This window comes from Pelecanus crispus, chromosome 3 (genome assembly GCF_030463565.1).
Source record: "Pelecanus crispus isolate bPelCri1 chromosome 3, bPelCri1.pri, whole genome shotgun sequence".
NCBI lineage: Eukaryota > Metazoa > Chordata > Aves > Pelecaniformes > Pelecanidae > Pelecanus > Pelecanus crispus.
The window spans coordinates 94,635,830-94,660,575 of NC_134645.1; the positions used below are offsets into that span (position 1 = coordinate 94,635,830).

The 24,746-nt window shown below is 41.1% G+C and overlaps 1 protein-coding gene across 2 annotated transcripts in view; it reads right to left on the minus strand.

Annotated features, from left to right (window-relative positions):
* BCKDHB (branched chain keto acid dehydrogenase E1 subunit beta) overlaps positions 1 to 23,120 on the minus strand; it is a 132,386-nt gene extending 109,266 nt beyond the window's left edge. For both annotated transcript variants that reach the window (XM_075707420.1, XM_075707421.1), the window contains exons 1-3: positions 23,078 to 23,120; positions 20,291 to 20,368; positions 17,602 to 17,670 (exon numbers count right to left, since the gene is read on the minus strand). In XM_075707420.1, coding sequence (XP_075563535.1) covers positions 17,602 to 17,670; positions 20,291 to 20,354 — 133 coding nt within the window. In that variant the 5' untranslated portion in view covers positions 20,355 to 20,368; positions 23,078 to 23,120. The remainder of the gene's footprint in view (positions 1 to 17,601; positions 17,671 to 20,290; positions 20,369 to 23,077) is intronic.
* Between the last annotated feature and the right edge of the window lie 1,626 nt (positions 23,121 to 24,746).

Consider the following 24,746-nt stretch of genomic DNA (forward strand, 5'->3'; position numbering starts at 1 on the left):
GATGGGAAAATAAGTCTTGGATAGAGTTTCAAGAGTTGGGTTGTTTGGGTTTTTTTAATAAAATCTAGCCTTTTAAGGCAAAAAGATACACACATCATTAGGATAAAAGAAATTTATTCATCTCCCCAAACATTAAAAATTGTATGGCATGGTTTTAACCTCCCATATTTATTTACACAATATGAAAATCATTACTAAAACAAATATAAACTATTATTATAAATTATAACACTGAAAATTTAAAGGCATTAGGCTTATGTATTTTTATCTATTTTATTTCACATTTATTTTTCACATTTTTTTCAAAATGTGAAAAGGAAGTCAATTTTGATAAACAGCCATTCATATCATCCTTTGCAAACCATTCACTCAGCCGAAATCTGACTCAAGCAGACAAACAACCCTGAGATACTTTGTCTTTCCATATTTCATTTCCATACCAATAAAGAAACATTTCCTAAAATGTACTCTTCTCCTATTACTTGCGTCAGCCACACAGCTCAAAACAAGCTAATACAAATTCCACAAGCTGACTTGTCACTCCAGGTGAAAGTAGTACCTCTACATTATCTGAAACCAGGTGCGTCAGCCTCCAAAGGAAGACGCTGTGCTGGTGTCCATTTCAATTAACCTGCCCAGCTTTATAAACATCCCTAGTTTCAGCCACCGGAACAGGTTGGTGTCCTTTTCCAAGTAGTGAGGGAAGCGATATGGCAAACGGGGCTATGTGAAAAAAGGATGATTCTTCTCATCTCTCCATCCCAATAACTCAGGAAGATTAGATGCATGTAAGCAAGTAAATAAACACACTAGAAGTGTTACCTAATAAGGTAAATCTGAAAAGATTAAAAACATTAAGGAAAAAGCAGTATTTTATTAAAAGTAATTTTTAAACAATTACTCCATCTTCCCCTGACCTATTTTTCCTTAAATAAAAAAAAAAAAGATTGGTCTTCGTGATTTTGGGAACAAAGAGTTAAGTACCCCACAAACGTTCAAATTACCACTGACCCTCTGTCTAAGGGGCAACAGCTTTAAGGCAGTCTTACAGTCATCTTCTCATCCTCCAAGAATAAAGAGTTTCATAGCAACCTAACAGAACATGTTTACAGACATATGTAGTCGATTATTGTGCATTAATGTTTTGGCCTGCTTCATCTTTATTTGTTCCAAGCTGTCAGGAAAAAAGTATTTCAGATTTCAGTATCTGCAATGAAACATGTTCCTGTCTTAAATTAACTTCAAAAATGAGATATTCAAACAGTATCAAATCTTCTATAATGTTAACACACCACCCAAGGCTCCAACTCTTGAGTAATTTCACACCGCTCTGTAAGAGTCTATGTTGGATGATTTGGGTGGTTTAAGGAGAACTGCTTTAGTCAAAGAAGGGTGTTTTGGTTTGTTTTTAAAATACTTCTACATCACTTGCGTTAAAAAAAATCTTAAAAGATGTCAGTACTGAGTAGTATCAGCAATATACCTGTGCAGCATTTTATTTGTCCCCATGTCTCACTAACTTCCATTTAAAACATCCATTAGAAGTCAAATAGAAGAGTGCAGCAAGTGAAATATATCCTGTCCTCAACTGCAACAATCACGGATGCACGTGGAGAAACAGAGGACCAGAAAGAAAAGGAAGTCCCAGCAGATTAGCTTCTTTGCTACTCACTGGGGACTTTGTGTAGAAAATTCAAATAGAAATGACTGATCTCAAATCAGTCCTGCCTTTAAAGGCCTGTTCTAATCCTAGAATACCTAGGATTTTTCATAGATGTACATCTACGTAAATCTACTAATTCTATTCCTTAACATAATTTAACACAATCTATCCAGCATTCAGACTTTCTTGGTCCCACAATTCCTTTCAAGCCCTATTTTACAGTTGGTGACATTTGTTATCTTCCATTTCTCTGATACTATGTGAGAAGGCCGGCATCACAGCAAGTAGCTTGGTGAATTCATACTCAGCGCTGTCAGAGCTCCTGGTTGAACATGAAATGGTTCTAATAATTTCTTACTAATTTTAAGCAATTTGTTCTACCACTTCTATTTGATATCCTAGTCACAGCTCTTCAGCTTTAAAAAGGGTCTGCAATGGGCACTGTTCCTCCATAGAGAACACACTAACTTCAAATCTACTTGTCCAAAGGAGGGCTTCAGTTTCACAGACACAGAGACAGTTTACCTCTCAATCTTGAATCCTTGCACACCATGCCATTTAAAAAGCTGCTTTTTCCAGAGCTTCCCATGTTAAAATAGATCATTTCACCTACCCACAAGATGAAAAGTAGCTTACAAATTCTGATGATGAATTTTACCTACTCCTCTCCTGTTCTTCCCCAATTCTGTATCCTACAAGAGTTGCACAGACTGAGCCAAGACACCCCCAGCAGGCTTCAAGGACTCAGCCAACTGCAACTCAGGTCAAGTGCAATGAGTTGGGTCTGTTATAGGAGAAATACATACATCCACATACACACACAAATCACTGTGTATACACAGCCTATGCTTTCAAAAGAAGTTCAACATTTAGTTACTTTGAACAAAAAATTCATTCAAACTTTGATTAATTAGCAATTAATTCCACGGCAGATTGGAATATTTAAGGAAAAAGTGATGGCAAAAAGTCACTTTATGGCAATAAGTTACATGAATTAGTCAAAAAAAAAGATACTTTAGAAATCAGTGAGTGCCTGCGAACAGGGTCAGAATGGAGGTTTGCATGCACTACACTAAATTAGCTGCTTCCTCTTCTGCTGCTGCAAAATCCACTATCACGCTCTACTCTGCAACGAAGTACCGCACTTCTTATTCCAGACAGAAGTTTTATAAAGGCCAAATGACAGATAACTCTTTCTTACTTAGTTTCACTTGCTTACAGGAGTCTTAAGCTTCATCTGGGGGATGGGGAGAAATCACTTGCACAAAAACAATGTATCCTTCTGAAGCACCAACCACCACAGTATTGCCCAAAGAAAAGGGCACTTGTTCTCACAAGTAACTGGTAAAAACAGGAATTCCTCACAGGTTTATCACTTATTCCACTGACATAACCAACGTTTCTGAAGAGTACTTCAAGTATATTGGAAATCAAGAACAGCTGAAGGGTTTTAAGTCTCCCTCAGTTACTAATTCCAAGGCCTTCATACATTTGAATAGACATGAATATCTGAACTAGCAGTTCTAACTCAAAGTGTTCTCAACATGTCATTCTCTTACTCAAAACAGTGCATTTTTCTCCCAAGAGCTCCATAGATCCAAACCGTACTTTCACCTCCACTCCCCCAATATTCCCTTAGGAGAAAAGCATGTTTATTGTATTTTCATTTAATCCTCACTGTCAAAGACCCTAGAGTCAGGAGAACTGCTGAAGTACAAGGAAAATGTTACCATGTATGGGGACCAACCTCCTCAATTTCTGCACAGTTACTGAATTGCAGGTTTGCAAGGAAAGGAAACTTGCTTTCTAGTAAACTTCGTAAATTCTTAAAGTTGTTCACAGCATGAACATAACAAAGCATTTACTCAATTGTCAGGCTTATAGCCTTCTGGATGACGGGGGATGCAGGAAAATTTCTTTATAAACAGCTCTACCTTCCTAAAGCAAATAGGGAAAACTTGCTTTTCTGGCCCTTTCCCCCACTTCAGATTTCCTGTCATTTGTGACAAACTAGCATCCCACCAAAAGCTAAAGAATTAACCAGAAATATTAAAATGTATTATCTATTATCTCCCTTTCTCAGGGAAGAAGTGGGAATGGAATGGGTCAAGGGAGGTTAACGCAAAGCTTTGGCATAGCTTTGAATGCCAGTAAACTTGCATGTCATTTAATCCTTCCATGATGAAAAAGCATCCAAGCAGTCGTATAAGTAGGGGGAAGATCAGATTCTTTTCAGGTACACAGTGATAGGTGAAAGAATGATGCAAAAGGGAAACTGATTATATAAGAGGGAAAAAACCTCACTATGACAGTAGGCAAATGCTGGAACAAGCTGCCCAGAGAGGTTGTACAAGCTCCTTCCTTGGACATATTCAAAACCCACCTGGACAAGACCACAACCTGAACTGGCTCTAAACTGACTATTGGTTTGGACCAGATGACCTTCAAGGTCTTTTCCTTCCAACCCTTATTATTCTATGATTCGTTAACAGCCCCAAGCAGGGTTGCATGCTGACTGCCCAAACTTTTTATTCCTGTACCTGTCCTGCTGACAGAAGCATTTCATGACATTGATAAAATAGTACTGATTCAGCTCCATACTGTTAGAAAAAAATTCAATAAGCAGCTCACATCAAAGTGGCAGATTTGCTCACCAGAATTTCTTTTTACTGATGACTATGCAAGTAGCCCACTCCACACTGAATTCCTTCTGATCATCTGGCTCATATACCCAGTTGCATCAGCCTAAAGGAAAAAAGCATGATGCCTAACTGCACCAAGGCATTCAAGTGTTCCTCCAGCTATGATTAATAACATTCCTTGCTCAACCACAAAAAATTTTGCTGTGTGAGAAGCACACTTGCAGAAAAGCATAACTGACTACAGAAGTTAGATGTGTGAAGCTATACCAGATGACAGACTGCTCACTTGCAAAAACACACTCTAAAATTGACATCTACCAAACACTTATATGTGGGTATAACCAAAGGATAATATATCAGCTTTATTTAAGTGGCTTAGGTCAGTTCCATGTATTTTCAGACTATCTGCAACATTACATGATGCGGTGGGTTGATCCTGGCTGGATGCCAAGAGCCCACCAAAGCCACTCTATCACTCCCCTCAGCTGGAAAGGGGAGAGAAAATGGCTCATGGGTCAACATAAGGCCAGGGGGAGATCATTCACCAATTACCATCACAGGCAAAACAGACTCGACTTGGGGAAATCAGTTTAATTTATTGCCAATCAAATCAGAGTAGGGTAATGAGAAATAAAAACTAAATCTTAAAACACCTTCCCACCACCTCTCCCTTCTTCCCAGGCTCAACTTCATTCCCAATTTCTCTACCTCCTCCCCCCAGCAGCACAGGGAGATGGGGAATGGGGGTTGCGGTCAGTTCATCACACCTTGTCTCTGCTGCTCCTTCCTCCTCAGGGGAGGACTCCTCACACTCTTCTCCTGCTCCAGTGTAGGGTCCCTCCCATGGGAGACAGTCCTCCACGAACTTCTCCAACGTGGGTCCTTCCCACAGGCTGCAGTTCTTCACGAACTGCTCCAGCATGGGTCCCTTCCCACAGGGTGCAGCCCTTCAGGAGCAGACTGCTCCAGCGTGGGGCCCCCACGGGGTCACAAGTCCTGCCAGCAAACCTGCTCCAGCGTGGGCTCCTCTCTGCACGGGTCCACGGGTCCTGCCAGGAGCCTGCTCCAGCATGGGCTTCCCATGGGGTCACAGCCTCCTTCGGGCACATCCACCTGCTCCGGCGTGGGGTCCTCCCTGGGCTGCAGGTGGATATCTGCTCCCCCATGGACCTCCCTGGGCTGCAGGGGCACAGCTGCCTCACCATGGGCTGCACCAGGGGCTGCAGGGGAATCTCTGCTCTGGCGCCTGGAGCATCTCCTCCCCCTCCTTCTTCACTGACCTTGGTGTCTGCAGGGTTGTTCCTCTCACATATTCTCACTCCTCTCTCCAGCTGCAGTTGTGCAGGGTTTTTTTTCCCCCCTTCTTAAATACGTTATCCCAGAGGTGCTACCACTGTCGCTGATTGGCTCAGCCTTGGCCAGCGGCGGGTCCCTCTTGGAGCCGGCTGGCATTGGCTCTGTCAGACACAGGGGAAGCTTCTAGCAGCTTCTCACAGAAGCCACCCCTGTAGCCCCCCCCGCTACCAAAACCTTGCCATGCAAACACAATACACATGACATGACGGAAGATCTAACAGAAAAATACACAACAGCTACCAAAGCTAAGTATTAAAACATGTTAATGAAAATTCTGCTGTAATAGGCTGGGCACACTATTGGGCTGACAAACTGAGGAATAAGCAAAACTGTGTCAAATACAAGGCATTGTCTCTCACACTCCTCAGTATCTGCAGTGTAGGAATACTTTATAGTAAATTTGAAAGCGTGCTGGATCTACTGTAAATTGTGAAGCAACTATTCTCAACACAACAGCAAGGATTTAATGCTGCTAAATAAGTACTCAGGAACAAAGTCCTGAATGACCAGTAATCTGTGGTAATGAAAATCATCTTATGAATCTCACTTGTAACCATGCCTGTCCCTTGATAATGCAAAGCATGTACACAAGAAAAATCAATAAATTGATCTGTACTTGGTGCTTCCATACAAGTGTGAAAACTCCTTGCCAGGTTTTGAGGATTTCATGTTTGTACAAATTAAGAAGAAAGGAGATCTTTTAAAATAAACGGCTAGCATTATTATGTCAGCCTGGTCACTGCTCAATGTCTCTGAATCAAGGTAAATTAAGATTAACCTGCTCCTCAAAGCGCTTCTGCTGCAAAATTGCTTAGACAATTGACGGGACTGGGGTGGTAGTCTTGACCTTTTTGACTCTTCTAGGCTTCTAGCAAATTACCTCCAAGAAAACTCTGAGTGTTTTACTCTCTGTAATAATGTCTGCAAGCACCTTCTTAAACTGAAATGGTGACAATTACCACACTTTTATCACCAACCTCAGGGGCAGAAAAAAGAGCGGAGTTACTAAATTAGTCCCACTTGACGAGTACAAATGAAACACAGGGCATACTGATCACAGGACTAACCAAGGAAATTGAGAATCACTAAATTCCACCTAAGGAATAGTAAAGGCATAAAGACCGACATCTAGAACAAGGTACACAAACTGTGCTTGCAGACCTGGTATTAATACAGACTGCGAATTCTAGTTACGCTCATCGATTCTATCTTGTGTCTTTAATGCATAAAGTTTTGTCCTCCTTGACAGTATATGACTAAAATATTACTTTTAAATGTTTCACTGCAAGTATTTTCTGAAGTGGAAAATTCCATTTTTATGAAGTTCAGCAGCACACACTTCTTTGCCCAGCAATGTATCTTGAAATATCTTAAAAACGTGTTAGAACAACTTTCTTAAGCTCCATACTGAGTATCAAGTTCTATATTAAAAACTATATCCCTTATCTTTCCCTCAAACAGGCTTACAACATATAAAAAGAAACATAATAAATATTAGTAAGTCCCAAACAAAATATTATTTTCACACCAGGCACACTATCAGAACAATTAAAAAAAATAAAAACTAAAATAAAATAAAATCTATTTAGCTCTGACACAGACTGATTTCTATCAATATCCCACAGATACAAACAGTGTAAAAGGACATATTACATTGTAACAAGCTCTCAAATAACTTTTCTTTTTTTCTAACTGTAAATCTTAAGAAAAGAATTGGCTATTTAAGATGAAAATGAACAAAATGTACTATTGTGTAATGAGTCTGGAACACGTTCTCCAGATGTTACTGTTCAAAGGCACTTATATAAATCAGAACAAAATCCAGATCTTGCCAAACTGTTCTGGAAGAACCAGGCAAGCAAGCTGCAGAATTATCTTAAATCCATCCACAAAGAAACAAGGATAACCAAACTCCAGACTACTTAGGTTTTACTCAATCTATACACAACAGTCATTATTAACTCTGAATAAAATGTTCCTCTCTCAGCTTAAGTCCACCATGTCAAAACTTCTGAACTACTTCATTCGACCAGGTGCAATATGTTAGGAAGGACCAGCACCTACATAAAAGAGGAAGCACAGTGCTTCTCCAACAAACTTGCAGCCTGCTTCTGAAGCATCGAGCTAACATTTTCTATCTATCTGTTTACAAAATAAACCCCTAACACTTATTTCTTATGTTACTTTAGGCTGAGTTTTTCTCCTCCCTATAATAGCATATTGCTATGTTCTTAAAGCATACAAAAGACCCCAGGATTATTGATAAGAAACCTCACAGAGACAGCGTGTCTCCCCACCTGTCAAAGTAACACCCAACCACTAGTAGCTTCGGGGAGGCAGAACACAATACCTTAATACACTGCATTACAGGCCCCAACCAGCCCATCCAAACTGTGTTCTTGTACTTCTTGCCCTTGCACTGTAATGCTTGGCACCATGAGAACAGACCCAGAATCTCCATTCCATCTCTGCTCCCTCATAAGTAACGTGCTGTGAAGTCTCCACAATAAACAATTTCCTCAAATCACTAACAAAGAAGCTTTGCAATATAAACATTTTAAAGTATTTTATGGATTTTGGAGGCAAATTATTAGAATTTTTTTTAAAAACACACTATATGTACCTCTATTACTTCAGCTTCAAATGGTTCTCCTGTTATTTCATGCTACTAAAAGTCATCAGGACATTAAGCAATTTTTGTAAGCATATCCAATCCCTAGCCAAGAAACTTCACCAAACACAATAACAACCTGGGGACAACCTTATCTTCTCACCCACATTTTCCCCCACAGGCATTTCACTTAAGCACAGAACTCGCCTTCAGGGGTTTTCTACAACTCAAGCTCATAAAATAATATTGTGCTCAATTAAATACTTTTCTTCAAAGAATGACTACCACAATTTCAGAAAGGCTAGTGTCCCTTGGGCATGGCTAGGTACAGCCATCTCCTGGCCAAATAGAAAAAAAAAAAAAAAAATCCTGAATTATTTTACTAGACTATAAACAAATGACTCATTTACCGAGAATGAAGTGTTCCCTGAAAACTCATACAGGTGTTTACACCTTAGACACAAGGTCTACAGAATAACAACCGGGATTGCAGTAGATCACACATTGGAAATAAACATTATTGCTGCAAGACAAGCTAGCATTATCATGAGATGTATCAACAGAAAGCTGTAAGCAACCAGGTTTTACTCAGTAAGACCCAGAGTAATGTATCCAGCTTTGGACAGCCCATATCCTTCAGTTGCAGCAACCAGAGTCCAGAGAAAACTGATCAATAAGAAAAAGCTTCAAACCATAAGAATAATCCTGAACTGGGACTGTGTGTGTAGGGAAGCCAGGGAATCTCCATCACTGAAGGCTAAGAACAACCTTTGCCAGCTGATCTGTCCCAAAACATACCCTGTGCTTCAGAGATCTAATTCTGTAAGGCAGGCAGAAAGTAGAGGAAAACAAATATGGAAGTGATAAATAAAATCATTTCTAAAGCATCTAGCTGATTGCTAATGTGGCTAGGTCATCCTGACATAAGGATGTTATTTTCTTGCTATAACTGTGGTTTCATATGCAGTTCAGTCACTTGCTTTTTGATGTGTTTGAAATTTTCCACAAGGGAAATCTTTGATTCAACTCCCCCCACCCTGACAAGATTCAATACCAGTGTTATTTCTTCTCTTGATTTTCCTTTTCTTCTGTGATTTTCCAATTTGCAAGCAAATATCCTGGCCTGATTGAACAGACACTAATTACTGTTTACAATCTGTTCCCCACCCATTTCACACTTTTTTTTTTTTTTTAATATGGCTTGGAAGAAAAAAAATCCTACCAACTTTATCTAGGCTTCTAGCTGCATCGAAATAATAAAACATAGAAAGGATTATTTATAAAACAAGCCTATATGTTTGAACAGAATAGGGGCAAGAAAATAATTAAATTTCAAGTTACATGTGCATACTTATTGCACCGTTTCTATTCCATGTGAGGAAATCTATTTTAGCTATGACAACTGAGTAAGGAAGAAAAAAATAGAAACTGCTTATTCCTCATTTACTACCATCTGCACGTATGAATGTCTCTAGCCATGTATGCAATTCAGAATTACCTGAAAGGAAATGATCCGAGACTGATTTTGTTTTATCCTACATATAGGAGTGACACACAGTTGTTCTTACTGTTCATTTTGTCAAGTTGCCCATCCGGAAAAGAAGCAATTACTGGCTGCACAGCAGTACAATAGAAAGGACTTAGAGACTAAAGCATGCCACAAACTGACAGTCAACACCACACTGCTAATAAAGGCAGCAAACATCACTCCAGAACATATGAGCAATGTTACACAGAAACCTTATGAAAAGCATTTTGTTCTAATTGACTTTATGTGAGAGTACCACAAGCTGCTGTGGGCAGTACATCTCTGTAAGCACTGACAAGCAAAAAGCGGAGGACAGCAATAACACAGACCAAACAGAACAGCTAAAAGAAACCAGAACAGACAAAAATAAAAGCCATGAGTCAAAGACCCTCCAACTGGTGATGGGACATTAATCCAGAAAGGAAGAAACCCATATTCCTCTTGTTCACCATGCTATCTCACAGAGGATCCCAAACAGTGACAAATTAATCACATGAGCACAAGACAAATTCACTCCAAAACATTTCAAAGGAACAACTGCTCACAAAACCATTTCTGCTGCATCTCCACAGACATCAGCTTTGATATCTCAGTCAACTCTTTTGGGGGTAAGTTAAGAACTCCTGAGGGACAGAACGGAGGCCAAGTCTCTTCTACCCTGGGCAAGCACCCATTTCTGCTGGGGGACACCACAGTGGCACCCTCCAGGAACTGAGAGAATCTTTGAAATAAAAATTCCCATTCAAAGTATTCACATTCTAGCCATATTTCCAAATAGTTGTAGAGTGAACTAAAATGGCATTATTCAAAAATTCCCTACTAAAAAGTAAAAAAGCCCCTCATTTACACTACTGTTTCAGTCCAAAAATAATTTACAATAGCTCAAAAACTTAGAAGGTAATCTAATCAGGCATCCAAATATTAGGAATCTAACTTAAGCAGTCACCCAGACTCCCTTGGTGGCAAACAGAAAGACATGCCATGAAAGAGAAATGCAGGCTGCTGTGTGATAGAAGATTGAGCGCATCCTCAGTAAGTTTGGAGACAACACCAAGTTGGGTGGGAGTGTTGATCTGCTCGAGGGTAGGATGGCCCTGCAGAGGGATCTGGACAGTCTGCATCAATGGGCTGAGGCCAGCTGTATGAGGTCCAACAAGGCCAAGTGCCGGGTCCTACACTTGCGTCACAACAACCCCATGCAACGCTACAGGCTTGGGGAAGAGGGGCTGGAAAGATGCCCGGCAGAAAAGGACCTGGGGGTGTTGGTCGACAGCTGGCTGAACATGAGCCAGCAGTGTGCCCAGCTGGCCAAGAAGGCCAACAGCATCCTGGCCTGTATCAGGAATAGTGTGGCCAGCAGGAGCAGGGAGGTGATCATTCCCCATGTACTCAGCGCTGGTGAGGCCGCACCTCAAATACTGTGTCCAGTTTTGGGCCCCTCACTACAAGAAAGACATTGAGGTGCTGGAGAGTGTCCAGAGAAGGGCAATGAAGCTGGTGAAGGGTCTAGAGAACAAGTCTTGTGAGAAGCAGCTGAGGGAACTGGAATTGTTTAGCCTAGAGAAGAGGAGGCTGAGGGGAGACCTTATCGCTCTCTACAACTACCTGAAAGGAGGTTGTAGTGAGGTGGGTGTTGGGCTCTTCTCCCAAGTAGTTAGCAATAGGGCGAGAGGAAATGGGCTCAAGCTGCACCAGGGGAGGTTTAGATTGGATATTAGGAAAATTTATTCACCAAAAGGGTTGTCAAGCATTGGAAGAGGCTGCCCAAGGAAGTGATTGAGTCACCATCCCTGGGGGTATTTAAAAGCCATGTAGGTGTGCCACTTAGGGACATGGTTTAGTGGTGGACTTGGTAGTGTTAGGTTAATGGTTGGACTCGATGATCTTAAGGGTCTTTTCCAACCTAAATGATTCTGTTATCATAGTTAGTTTTGAATAGGCAGCATGAATTACCTGCTAGAATTGATATGGAACCTGGAAGAAGCCTGAACTACTTACATATATCAGATCCAGCTTTTAAATGGTGCTTTTGCCAAGATGAGTCCTACGTACATAATATTTAAACTAAAACTTCCCTTACTAAGGATCATTTTTTTTTCCCAATTTCATATTAAAAATCTATTTATGTTTGGGTACTGACACATGGATTCACTGCATCCATACCCAACTCATAGCTGTCTTTGCAGATGACTGACAATACTACTAGACACCCTGCTAATTTCTTTAAAGACATCTTCCAAAAACATCACAGTATCACAGAAGTGATTCTTTGAACTTTTAAAATCCTCCAGCACGATTTGCCTCATGCAACTTCTGGAGCTTTAAAACCTTTAGCAACAGTGCCTATCATTTCTATAATTCAACACTAACTTGCTTAACACTGAATTTATTTATATGTGAAGGTGTTTTACGTTATTTGTTTCAGAATTCCACTAGCTACCTGTTTTCAGGCCATCACATTGGAATTACCTTATTCTCTAGAGGTCAGTGATCACCAATACTTCCATTTTTATTCTAATGTGTGAGAGCACTCCCTATAAGCAAGCTCTCATTCCTCTAATTAAACAGAACCTCTTTCCAGTCCAATAACTACCTCTTTCTCCTACCCAAATTCACCATTCACAAAAAGTTCTGTCTTACAGGCACTGGTCTAATGCTCCTTTCTTGCCTCACGCAACTCCAGAAACATATTTTCTCTTTCCAAGATCCTTCTTTCATTCAAGCATTGATCAAACATGATTGCACTTAACCCGCTAGCTCCCGAAGCCACTGTGACCCTCTGCAAGTTGGTCAACAGGAGAAAGGGATTTTTCAAATTTTCACCAGCTGACTGTCTTTCTTTCAACTCCCTTAACCTCTGCTATATGGATAATTCAAGACTACTTTCAGAGGACTACACTCAAAACTTTTTTTTTACTCTTTTTTTTCAGATACATTAACAAGAACATGAAAAGCTCTAATGAGCTTAATTAGACACCACATATACTGGGGAAAGCAGTCCCTAAAATGAACTGCAATCTGCTTAGTTAAAGAGCCATAAGGCTCAAACACTACTCCTGTTCTAAAGGGAAACAGCTAGTTCCCTGGCTATCCAAACTTGCATGAAATCTTAGCAACAAGAAAAAGTAAATTCTGGTCTTTAATGTTTCCGTACTAGGTGAACTTTCCTTCCTATATTGCAAACTTTCTGGCAAGCATAATGACTTCCCAGCTTTTGAGTGAAACATAACTTCACTGAAACATACTATCCAAACACAGACATACAAATGCATGCATCAGTGTGAGACATTTGCATGTAACTGATAAGACCTACAAACTGCTGTAGTATTGGAAAGCCTGTACATAAATATTTGTTAGCACAGAGACATGAATTACTGAAAATGTATATTACTTTTTGAGATGACAACAAACATGGGCAATAATTCGATCTAAGATGCCACTTTTTAAATTTATTCAGTTCTTCCAATTCTTCCGGGTTTGGTTTCTACCACCTAGCCAAACCTCATCTATAGAAGTGAACACACAAACCAGAAAAACTCAGTCTCCCCAAAGCACTGCTATGGGGAAAGACCAGCCAAGCCAATGTTACTTCTGTTGGATTCTCAGAGTTCTGAGCAAGGACTGATCCTATTCCACATTCTCAGAATGTCAGGCTTTCAAATAGTCAGAAGGCTCTTGATTCTTACCCTCACTAAGGACAGACTTTCGACATGGCAGTAACTGCACATTAGAGCCTCCCTTCAAGTGTAGACCAGAACGGTATTAAAGATAAATCTCTACTGAGGCTGATGACTACACAGAGGCACTTCTAGATAAGAAAGCCCTCAAGTTGTAAGTGTTTGGAGGATGGCAGAGAGACCATTCGAGAAAAGTATCATATATACTTCATTTCCCCTGTTTATATAATCTCAAAACTTCATTTTTGGCCACAGTAGGCTAGATGGGTCTTTTTGGAGTCACCCCCCCAAAAAAACTGCTCTGGGATTCTTCCAAGTAGCCCTCCTTGTCAATCATTATTTCTGCTGTTCTTGTTTCTCAGTCTTTACTTCTGTTCACTTTCTCCATTTTTACTTTATCCTATGATTTTTCCTTCCATTTCTTTACCTCCTGTCATCTAATCCCTACCTCTGCTCACCTCTGTATTTTTGTCATGTGGATGATACTGATCTTTACATGCTGCAACTTTATTTCACACTTCAGGCAGAGCAATAGGACACATGTATTCACACTCCAAGATCGTTGTTTCAAATCCACCTGCAGACTCAGACAAATGTACAGCTATTTCACTCAGATAGCATTTTCTTCAAAAAACTGAAATAATAATGTACCTCCCTTTTTTAATAAATAAATGTTTGCACACATTTCCTAGCCTACAAAAATACAGCAGTCAAGGAAGCAGGCTATCAATAATGCAGTTTACACCCTTGCTTTAGAGACAGGAAACATGCCCAGACAGCAGGACTATGGAACAAGCAGTCATTCATTACTTCAGTAAAGCTACGCTACAGGTTAGACTACACCACCTCTGCAAAATAGCGACAATCAAAAACCTGGCAGGGGGTGATGGGGAAGGAGACAAGAAATAAAACAAGAATATACCTTCCAGTGTGCAAGACCAGAGGGAGGGGACAAAGGAAAAGACTGTAACAAGACTTATTTCCCTTCCCTTATCTGAAAGGGACTCTTCACATAAAAATTTCAGGGAGTCTACCCATTTTCAGGACAGAGGATTATACAGCAACAGATTTCTAAGCATTCAGTTCATGCAAAGCATACTAACACTAATAGAAGGACCACGAGCAGCAAAGCAATGCCAGAAAACTAGAATCACCTATTTCAGATACTGACGTAAGACGTATAGGAACAAGTCATAGCTGTCATGGAAAAGAAACTTCCACATCCTGACTTGTTTACATATGATTCCTCAATTAAACATTTTCAAACAAAATTCTTTGTAGCATGTCAGAAATTCATCTGATCAATTAGGATTTATTTCCTTACAAAGTCAGTGAGGTTGACTTCTTTCACTTACTAGTATAGGCCTCTAGCTCTGTTTATATTACAACATTACATTCAGGCTTAAATGGCTTTCCTGGCAAAAAAAGGTTTTAGATTTGATGACAGATTTATTCTAAAAGCAAATTTCTTCTCTCTCTCTCCAGAGAGACTTCAGTAACAGTCTGGATGGGAACCAATATATATATATAGTACTACTACCAAGTATTAATATACTAAATTCTCCCTACTATAATATTAGGTGATATTTAGATCATGACCTCTATGAAAGTGCTTAAAAAGGAACTATCAATTGGTATCAAAATAACTTCTTATAGGCATAGACTGCCACCTAGTGGTTTTGATTATCTACAAGAGAAAAAAAACCCAAACTTCCCTCTTCCAGGAGAGGAGGAAAAACACATTCATTTCTTCATATTTTACATCAACATCATATTTTACAGAAACAACCTCATATTATATCATTTGTATCTCCTATTATTATGTTGATGGTAAATGCAGGAGGGGAAAGGGGAAGGAAGAGTCAGTACATGTATGTAGTCTTCCTTGTACAGCTAAGATCCAGGAGGTTGCTTGTTCATCGATTCTGTCTGGAATTCCTCCTTATTTTACATGGACTCCTGCCTTTGCGTAAAACAAGCACTGCATCCAGAACTTTAATCTCTATTTAATCTCTAAGACAACACTGATAGACAGCCATACCCCTCTCGAAATTTTGGATTCCTTCAATTTTTATGCTTTCAGTCTTTCCTGGTTCTCCTCAGCATTGTAACTATCTTTTCTGTACATCCTCTAGTTCATCTTTGCCATTCCCCCTTCAGCCACTGCCTGTTTTCTACAGGATTTCACTATTAGTGAAGAAAGAAGCCAAAAGTTACCTGTGTCATCTTATCTGCCTTACAAAGTTGAATTACCATTATGTGAATGACTCCTAAATTCACCTTTTATCTTCAGACTTCTCTTTCTGTCCAAACTTGTATTTCAGATATTGCCTTCATTTACTTATGGGCTCCTCATCAGCATCATAAAGAAATTGTTTCTTTTTCCTGTCATGCGTTCTCCACCTCCTTCTCTCTCAATCACTATCAACATCTTCAGTTCACTTCTCACCTAGACCTAAATCTCAGAATCTGCAAGACAAATGGATCTTAGGAAGATCTTTCTATAATGAATCTGTAAGACAAACTTGTTTTGGTTTGGTTTTTTTAAGTAGGAAAACAGCAAATTTCTCCTTCTCTTCCAGCTAACACACTTCTCCTCTAGCACATACAATCTTTACAATGCTCTAGATGAATGTGAAGAGATAGTTTCTGACCTTATTAATTTGATCTCACCAGCACTTATGTACCCACCCATTTTATTTTACAATCACATGAAACAAGAGCACTACTTAGTTTTTCCTTATCAAATCTATCCTCTTATTCACCATAAAGAGGTCATCCTCCAGATGAGGAAAATTAAACAGATTTAATCACTGGCTGCAAGTGGTCCCAGTCATCTTTGTGCCTTGAAGAAAGTAAGCTGCTGAAACTTAACATTTTATAACCTCTTCTTCTGTTTAATAGCCCAGAGGGGGAGGCAGAAACTGCCAAATTAAAAGCTATCAGGTTACTGTATCCACAACTAGTTCCCAACACCTGTAAACTGCTACATGCTACCTAGCATGCCATACATGAAACCTATTCTTTTTTAGCATTCCAGTAACAGTACTTCTCACAACAAAATGGGTACTTAATGAAACCACACCACACAGATAACCAAAGAGGAAACTTAATTGGAAGAATAGGGAAGGACTTTGAAAAGTCCTCTAGATTTGCCAACCAGGTATCACTAACTAGGTGGTTAATTCTATCCATCAAGAACTGTGAACATGACACTTACATGCTTGTGCAACAACATACGGTCTGAAAGAAAGTCTTTTCCTTCCCCCCACCTTTCTTAAAAGCCACCGATAATCAGCTGTAGGATACTGTCCCCCAGAAACAGCGGAACGAAGTTTCTCCCAAAATGAACACAATATACAGATCAATTTAAATCATGGATCACACAAGAATTTTTTAAAAGCTCCTGAAAGATTTAAAAAATTCCATATTTAAAACTTACTTTAAAAAATAAGTTTTCAACAAAAATTAAGAAGTTCCTGCAAGTAACTATTTTTCCTGTTCCACTGAACTCACCTCCACTGTCTGAGGTATGAGATGATTGAGTACCATCTTGTTTTTCATATATTTTTGCAGATGTTTTTCATATCTACTGATAAAGGCTACTTGTAAGACTGAGACAAAGGTTGTACCATTTCTCTGAATGCCTTCACATAGCACAAGCATAGCTATAACACGTCATTTCTATATTGGCTTTCCAGGCCATGCTATAAAATACTCTATTTAACAAAGAGTTTAAATACATTTTAGTGTTATTCCTTCACGCTTCTTGACAGATAGGACCAAAAAGCATCACCATGTGCTGTTCTAAGAGGCTTTAATTTGATTACAGTAATTAAATGGGGCCACGATGATGAATATCTGTTCCAATTGCAGTTAAAAAAAAAGTTATATTGATAGAGCTAGTTGAAGAAATAGAAGACCCCTGAAATTATGTCAGCAAGTTTTGAAAGCTTTGAAAGCTTACATAAATGGTAACACGTTCAAAACTTTTTCTATTTCCAGGAACAGAAAGGAAAACAGAAGTCCGTTTACAAGGCTTCTCACTCACGTGTTTTTCTCTTCTCCCACAAACCAGAGAGGGGTACAAAAGAAATTAATGTCAGATTTAAAAGTTAACTTACCATATTTGTCTCGCAAGCCAACTGTACACCTGAAGACTCCACCAAAGGCCACATCTTCACCAAACACTACTGGAAAATAAGAACAGTAAAGGAGGCTAATGTTACTCCAATGCATCTTATTTTTAATGAATGCGTTTCAAAGGTTTTTATATGAGACACTAACATAAGTAGCACCTAACATTTGATTTCACTTCAAGATTTATCTAGACCTAAGCATTTCTCATGCACAGCCTAACTATAACAAATAAAGAACCAAGGTTAATGAGGAATCAGTACAGCCACACAACTATGTCTCAAAACAGAATTAATGAAACTGGTTCAGCTATGCTTTCATTAAACCATCTATTTATTTTTCTGAAATATTCTATAGCATCACAATATCCAAACCTAAATGAATAAAAGCAATTCCAAGAAACAATTACATTCAGTCACTAAAGACTCGCTGAATTTATGTGTTCTGCTTCAACTGGTAACCATTTGCATTCTTCATCCACAGATTTCAGTAAATGTAGTGTTTTGAAAAATGTCAAATTGAAGTCTTCTTCAAAATACCAATCCAACATGAAATTTGAAACCTTCTCCAAACACACTTGCCATATCCCTGAAGAGTGACTTCAGAGGAACTCCTCTAGAAAAGATGGGTATCTAATAACCAGGACAACTCTCAGTATTCAACACTACTATCCTTGTAGTGTGGGTGATGTAGCCAATAAAGTTTTATCACTAAAAGTAACTGCCTTTAAAATTTAGCTTTATATCAACTAATCTGGGGTTTTTTTTCTTTGAATTCATGGAATGATGATGTCTAATTTTTCTTAAAACAGTTTTGTTATTTAATTCACAGAAATAAGTATTGCCCATTTCAACTTTTTTTGAGCATGTAAGAGATGTGCAGCAGTACCACCAATAGCAGCTTGCATGAACTGGGGTCAGTTCTGATAATTCCCAAATTCCTCAATACTCTCCATAATCTAAAGGACACAAAATAATGAGTTAGCTTTCTTGCCTGTCAAATATTATTTTTATTTAAATAAAATACATTTCTGACTGGAAGCACTAAAAGGGATTAACATACTTCTGACAATCATATCAAAGACACCACTTAAAGAAAAATAGCTTGTATAATGATGTAAAACCAATGCAGTCATGGAGTATATGATTGAAGTATGTCCCCAGATCATCTCTAATTCATTTTTAATATTAATTTGTTTGCTTTTTTATGTACTTAAAAATCTTTGTAAGGCCTTTCCATTACCATATGGCTACTCACTTCTGAGCCAAATTGGCATTAAAAAAAAATCCCATTTAATGCTGGTATCAGCAAACTTGCGTGGATTTACTCATTCTGTTCAGCCACTGAAAATATTTTCCTGGACAGATTCTAATTCTCACCAACACAAGTATGAGGATTTCCACTACTTAAACAACAGTTGCTCAATTCCCATACAACTGAAAACATATGAACAACATGTTTTCTATTGCAAGAAGTACTAATTAATTCAATAAGTAGGGTGATACTGACAACTCACACGTCTGGACTGTAGAACTCCAACAGTCTTGCAAAGGGTTTTGCAAAGATCCGGCCCCACAAAGCTGAGGAGCAAGACTGGAGCCTTAGAGCAACTAAAAGGCTGGAGATTATATACGAGTTTACATTCCTGATAGACTAACACTCACTTTTATATGTCTGATTCTACAGAAACGGTACTGAAATCTGATCTTGGCACTAATTTACCCTCAGTTGTCTAAGTTTAATTTAATAAAGGTGATTATAACACAGCTGTAGATTGAGAGGGAACGTATACAGGCATAGTACTGGACAGACAATATGGAATTTGTCCTAACAGATTAGATGATTAGTCAGACTTCAGGTTGAGCAGTGGTTCAAGCAGTGCCAAAAAGAGCTACTAACACACTAAAAAGAAAAACCAAAATTACACAAGATCATACAGCTTTTTCAGCTGTGTTCATGACATCAAACATCTCTTTCAGATATCTGGCCATCATCACACCTTTGTTACAACAACAGAAGCAACAGACCTCCTGTTATGTGTAAGAATTAAAAGTGGAATAAATAGTTTTGTGCAAAGGAGTTTAGGATAACCCTTTTAAAATCAAGCTATGATGAACTAGCTTCTTCAAAGTTGTCTGTTATCCAGACTGCAAATGCCTAGAAAAACCTTACATCGCCTATGCACAACGATGAACGGAAATCAGTAAAGCTGGAAAGGAATTTTGGAGGGCAGGAAAAGAGAGAAGGGAGAACAGACAGAGCAAGGAATATGTAGTCTCTAAAAAATACCACTTTTTGAGCACAGAGTGTTGAAGGAATTAAAAACTAAGATTTACATTTTAAAATCTCTTTTACTTACTGGTGGCACTCAAGCTGCCCTTAAGTACAGTTCACATCAGTTATACCAGAAGCACGTTAAGCAATGTACCTTTCTGTCCCAATTTTCAAGAGAAATACACCCAACTAATACAGAAGACACAACTGCATCTTAGATCACATAATCCATTAATAATCTGTTAACACAATACACTTTTAAGTTTTGGTTGAGATGAAAGAGTAGAAATAACTTATTAGAAAACTTTAAAGGCCACAAGAAATGCATTTAATATTGTACACAAATAGGCTAAACAAAATGCAACTTATACAAAGCAAAACACACTAATAAGTATAGAATACCTGCAGTTGGATCTTTGGCTAAAACATTGTCCAAGGCACTTGTTATGGATTGGAAGAGATTCATCTTCTGAGTTTGCCCTGTGTGAAAGTGATTATTTAGCCATTTAATTTACTTCAAAACACAAAGTACATTAGAAAACACTGACGCAAAACATGACTAAAAACTTAATTAACAGGCATAAAAAAGACCCCTGTTAGAAGTACCCAAGACTCATTCATTTGCTGAGTAAACTTAAATTATGGGATAGATGGGATTGAGCATGGTATACTTTGCAGTCCCAAGGACTATAATTCTACTACCCTGCATTCAACCTTTTTTCAAAAACTATGCTCTTAGCTAGAGCAAATACAGCTTTGCAATAATGCTTAGTCAAATACTAAGAACAATGACTAATACAACAGGTTTTCAAAGGAAGAAACCATAGTAAAACATTATTGTTCTGAGGAATGGGATCCTTTCTGCTAAGATTCACCATATCTCTTTAAGCTTACTTCATCATTCTTTATTTTTTTTTTTTTTAAAGCTCCAGCCTTTCCTGTTTAGAGATGCTTATTATTATCAGACTTTTTCCAGACCACCGGCCCACTCTCTGGACTGCAGTTAGAAAGTGTCAGAAGCATCAAATCCACACCCCAAAGAAAACTTGATGCTGAACAGCTATGCTTAAAATGGATAAAGCAAATGCACCAGACTGCTGTAATTAAAATCTTCTGCAGCACAGATTGAAATAAAACCTTCAAAACCAAGAAAGGCTACCTGAGTGCCCTTCCTCATTCCAGCACTGCAAGGAAAAACAAGCAGGCCTGAAAGCAAAGATGGAACAAAACAATAGGCTAGTCCCCACTACTGTGACCAACTCAGATTCTCCAAGCAAATAAAATAATGCCTTATCAGAAACTGAGTGAATTGCCTGGCTGACATTTTATAGCTCTTTAACCGGCAAAACCTCTAAGTCATCACTAGGAGCCACAGCCCAGAAGAATACTACCTACCAGCACAGACAACATGTATTAAAAAAAAAAAAAAAAAAAAAAAAAAAAGTGATGGTTAGGTGAAGATCCCAGACAAATATGAGAACAGGTGTTAGAAATCAGAAAGGAGAACTACATTATGTTTCCAATAACTACAGTATCTCTCAATTCAGCTTCCCTTCCTCCTAAATTATTAATTAACATTAGCATTTTTTGATAAAGACTCATGTCATGTTACACCAGAGCTGAGTAGCTGTGTTTCTGCACATTCCTGTGCTTGATAGCTGAACTTGTTACATTTTACATGGCCCTTTAAGAAGGGGAAACCGTAAAAAAAAATGTTATGGGAACTGTTCAAATTATAGGAAAGCTACAAATAATCAACATTTACAAATTCAAGGGAAGGAAACCTGGGGAACAGCAGTTGTTTCTCTCTTTCCTAAGTCATCCACATTAGTATTTAGGTTATCTTTCCCACAGGATACAATCCTTCCAGTATTTGATATAAATAAATGCCTATTATTTAAGCAACTGTTAGCAACTCCTCACACTGACTGTTCTGACCTGCTGCTCTTGCTTATAATATTATAAGGCCTCTGCATCAGCCCTCGCAGGAAAGGAGAAACTAATTGTGCCCTTCAGATTCGAACCATGGAGTTGGAGAAGCATTATCTTAACAATATCAGGATGGGTATTGGCATAACTTTATTTTACTTTCACTATTTGTCACAGAATTCCAGAGTGTATTTTAAATCAAAGGGAAGTGGTTTTCTATTAATAAATGACAACAAAAACTGGCCTGCCCCACTAGAGCTTCTTCACTACGGTCTCAAGCAGGGACCTGCAGCACACAAGCTCTGCGACACCTTGGGTGCCTATACCTGCCCATGACTACCAGAAACGGCCGAGAGTTTTCTCAGACTTAATGACCAAGCTGGAACACCAAGTTATCCAGCTAAGTAACACCTTTCTAGAAGACAGCGCAGTTCACATGAGAGAAATGGCTCTTCTGCAGCTGGCAGGCTTCTTCCAGAACGCAGTGCTAGCCATTCGCAGGGATGCATCTCAGAAACGATGCCAGAACACCAGCTCTCATCCCGAGCTGTTCATTTCCAGCTCATCTGTGTTTACTCTCCATTGTGTCATCACGAGGGTCACCTCAAACCTTTCACTAGACAGCAGTCTTTATTAATCACAGGTTTATTACCACATTCAGGACTTAAGCACGCAATAAAAATAAACAGGGATGCGTGTTAAGCCGTTAAGTTATTCCCAGAAGCTTCGGCACTCAAACGGGAGAGGGCAGGGGCAGGGCTCGCAGGGCAGAGCAGCTGACGGGTGGGCCTAGTGCCACCACTGCACCGCCCGCCCGAGCACCCTCCGCCGAGCCCCGCCGAGCGCTACCGCTGAGGCGCCCAAGAGGCCTGAGGCGCCAGCGGCCCACGGCGGGGCGGGGGGGGGGGGGGGCTTCCCACCCACAGCCCAACTTTGTCGCGGAATACCCGCGGGTGGAAGCGCGGCGGACACAGCGGGGGAAAGGCACCCAGGCGCAGGCCGCCGCCGCTGCCCGGGCTCTCGCCCCCCGCCCCCAGGGACGCCTCGCTGCCGCGGCCACCGCCTCGGCGGGGCAGGGCGGCCCGAGGGGGCGGAGGCGGGAAGCGCCCACCCTTCTTCCTTCCTCCCTCTCCCCCCTCCGCCCCACCCCGGCCGGGCGGGGGCCTCCCCCGAGAAGGCGGCGGCGGCGGGGCGGACCCGGCAGCAGAGCGAGGGCAGGCCCGGCCCGCGGGGTGGACCCCGGCCCGGCCCCGCTCTCACCGTACGCGCTGGGCGCCGGGTCCGGCTGGAAAGCGAAGTGTGCGGCGGAGCGGCGTGGCGAGGCCGGCAGCGGGGGCAGGCGGCTCCAGAGCCCGCCGCCGCGGCGGCGGCCCCAGCCCACCGCCACCACCGCCCCGGAGGGGAGCGCCCCGCGCAGCGCCAGCCCCGCCGCCGCCATCGCCGCCGCTGTCAGGGGCCGCCGCGGCCGCCGCGCGTTCTAAAGAGGCGGGGTCCTGGGCGGGCTTCCTGACTGGCCAGCAGTGCGTGGAGGCCGGGCCAATCAGAAGCCGCCTTGCGGTGGGTGGAGGGGTGGGAGGGGAGGGCGGAGAGGAAGGGTTTCCTGCGCGTGCGCGGGAGGCACGCCGCCAGGGGGCGGGGCCTGGGGGGCCGCGCCTGCGCGGTAGCTCGGCGGCGGGGCCGGGCCGGCGTTGGGCCCGTGGGGGAGCGCACGGCTGGGCCTCGGTGCTGAAACGAACGTCTTCACCTTTCCCCTTAAACGTTTGTTGGTTTGGGGTTTTTTTCTTCTTTTCTTCCACTCGGATTTTTCTATTGCCACCCCGGCGTTGAGAAATACTGAACAAATGTCTGAAATCCCCACATTCTACCCCAGCAGATGGCCCGGAAGGATAAAAACAATTAATAGAGTGACCTGCAGGTATTAGAGAGAGTTGGGGTTGTTCAGCCTGGAGAAGAGAAGGCTGCAAGGGACACCTTATTGCGGCCTTTCGGTACTTAAAGGGGGCCTATAGGAAAGATGGGGACAATATTTTTAGCAAGGCAGGGGAGACACCATGATCAGGCAGGTGGTTTTCCCAGGGCGAGACTTATCCCCTGCAGAATTTGAAGGAAGTCTTAAGGGCGCAGGAGCGGGCTGTCCCCGTGTACGGTAAGACCAACTGGCAGGGAAGACGACCGGCCTGGCTGAATAGGGAGCTTTTGCGGGGGCTCAGGGAAAAAAGGAGAGTCTACCGCCTTTGGAAGAAGGGGCAGGCAACTCAGGAAGAGTACAGGGATCTTGTTAGATCATGCAGGGAGGAAATTAGAAAAGCAAAAACCCAGCTAGAACTCAATCTGGCCAATGTTGTAAAAGATAATAATGTTTTTGTAAGTACATCAACAATAAAAGGAGAGCCAAGGAGGATCTCCATCCTTTGCTGGATGTGGGGGGGAACATTGTCACCAAGGACAAGGAAAAGCCTGAGGTGCTTAACGCCTTCTTTGCCTCTGTGTTTAATAGTCAGACGGGTCAACCCCAGGGTACTCAGCCCTCTGAGCTGGAAGACAGGGACGGGGACCAGAATGGAGCCCTCATAGTCCAGGAGGAAGCAGTTAATGACCTGCTATGCCACCTGGATGCTCACAAGTCTATGGGGCCAGATGGGATCCACCCGAGAGTAGTGAGGGAGCTGGTAGAGGAGCTTACCAAGCTACTCTCCATCATCTATCAGCAGACCTTGTCAACAGGGGAGGTCCCTGATGACTGGAGGCTTGCCAATGTGACGCCCATCTACAAAAAAGGGCCGGAAGGAGGACCCGGAGAACTACAGGCCTGTCAGCCTGACCTCAGTACCAGGAAAGATTATGGAGAGGTTCATCTTGAGTGAACTCCACAGGCAAGTGCAGGTCACCCAGGGGATCAGGCCCAGCCAGCATGGGTTCATGAAAGGCA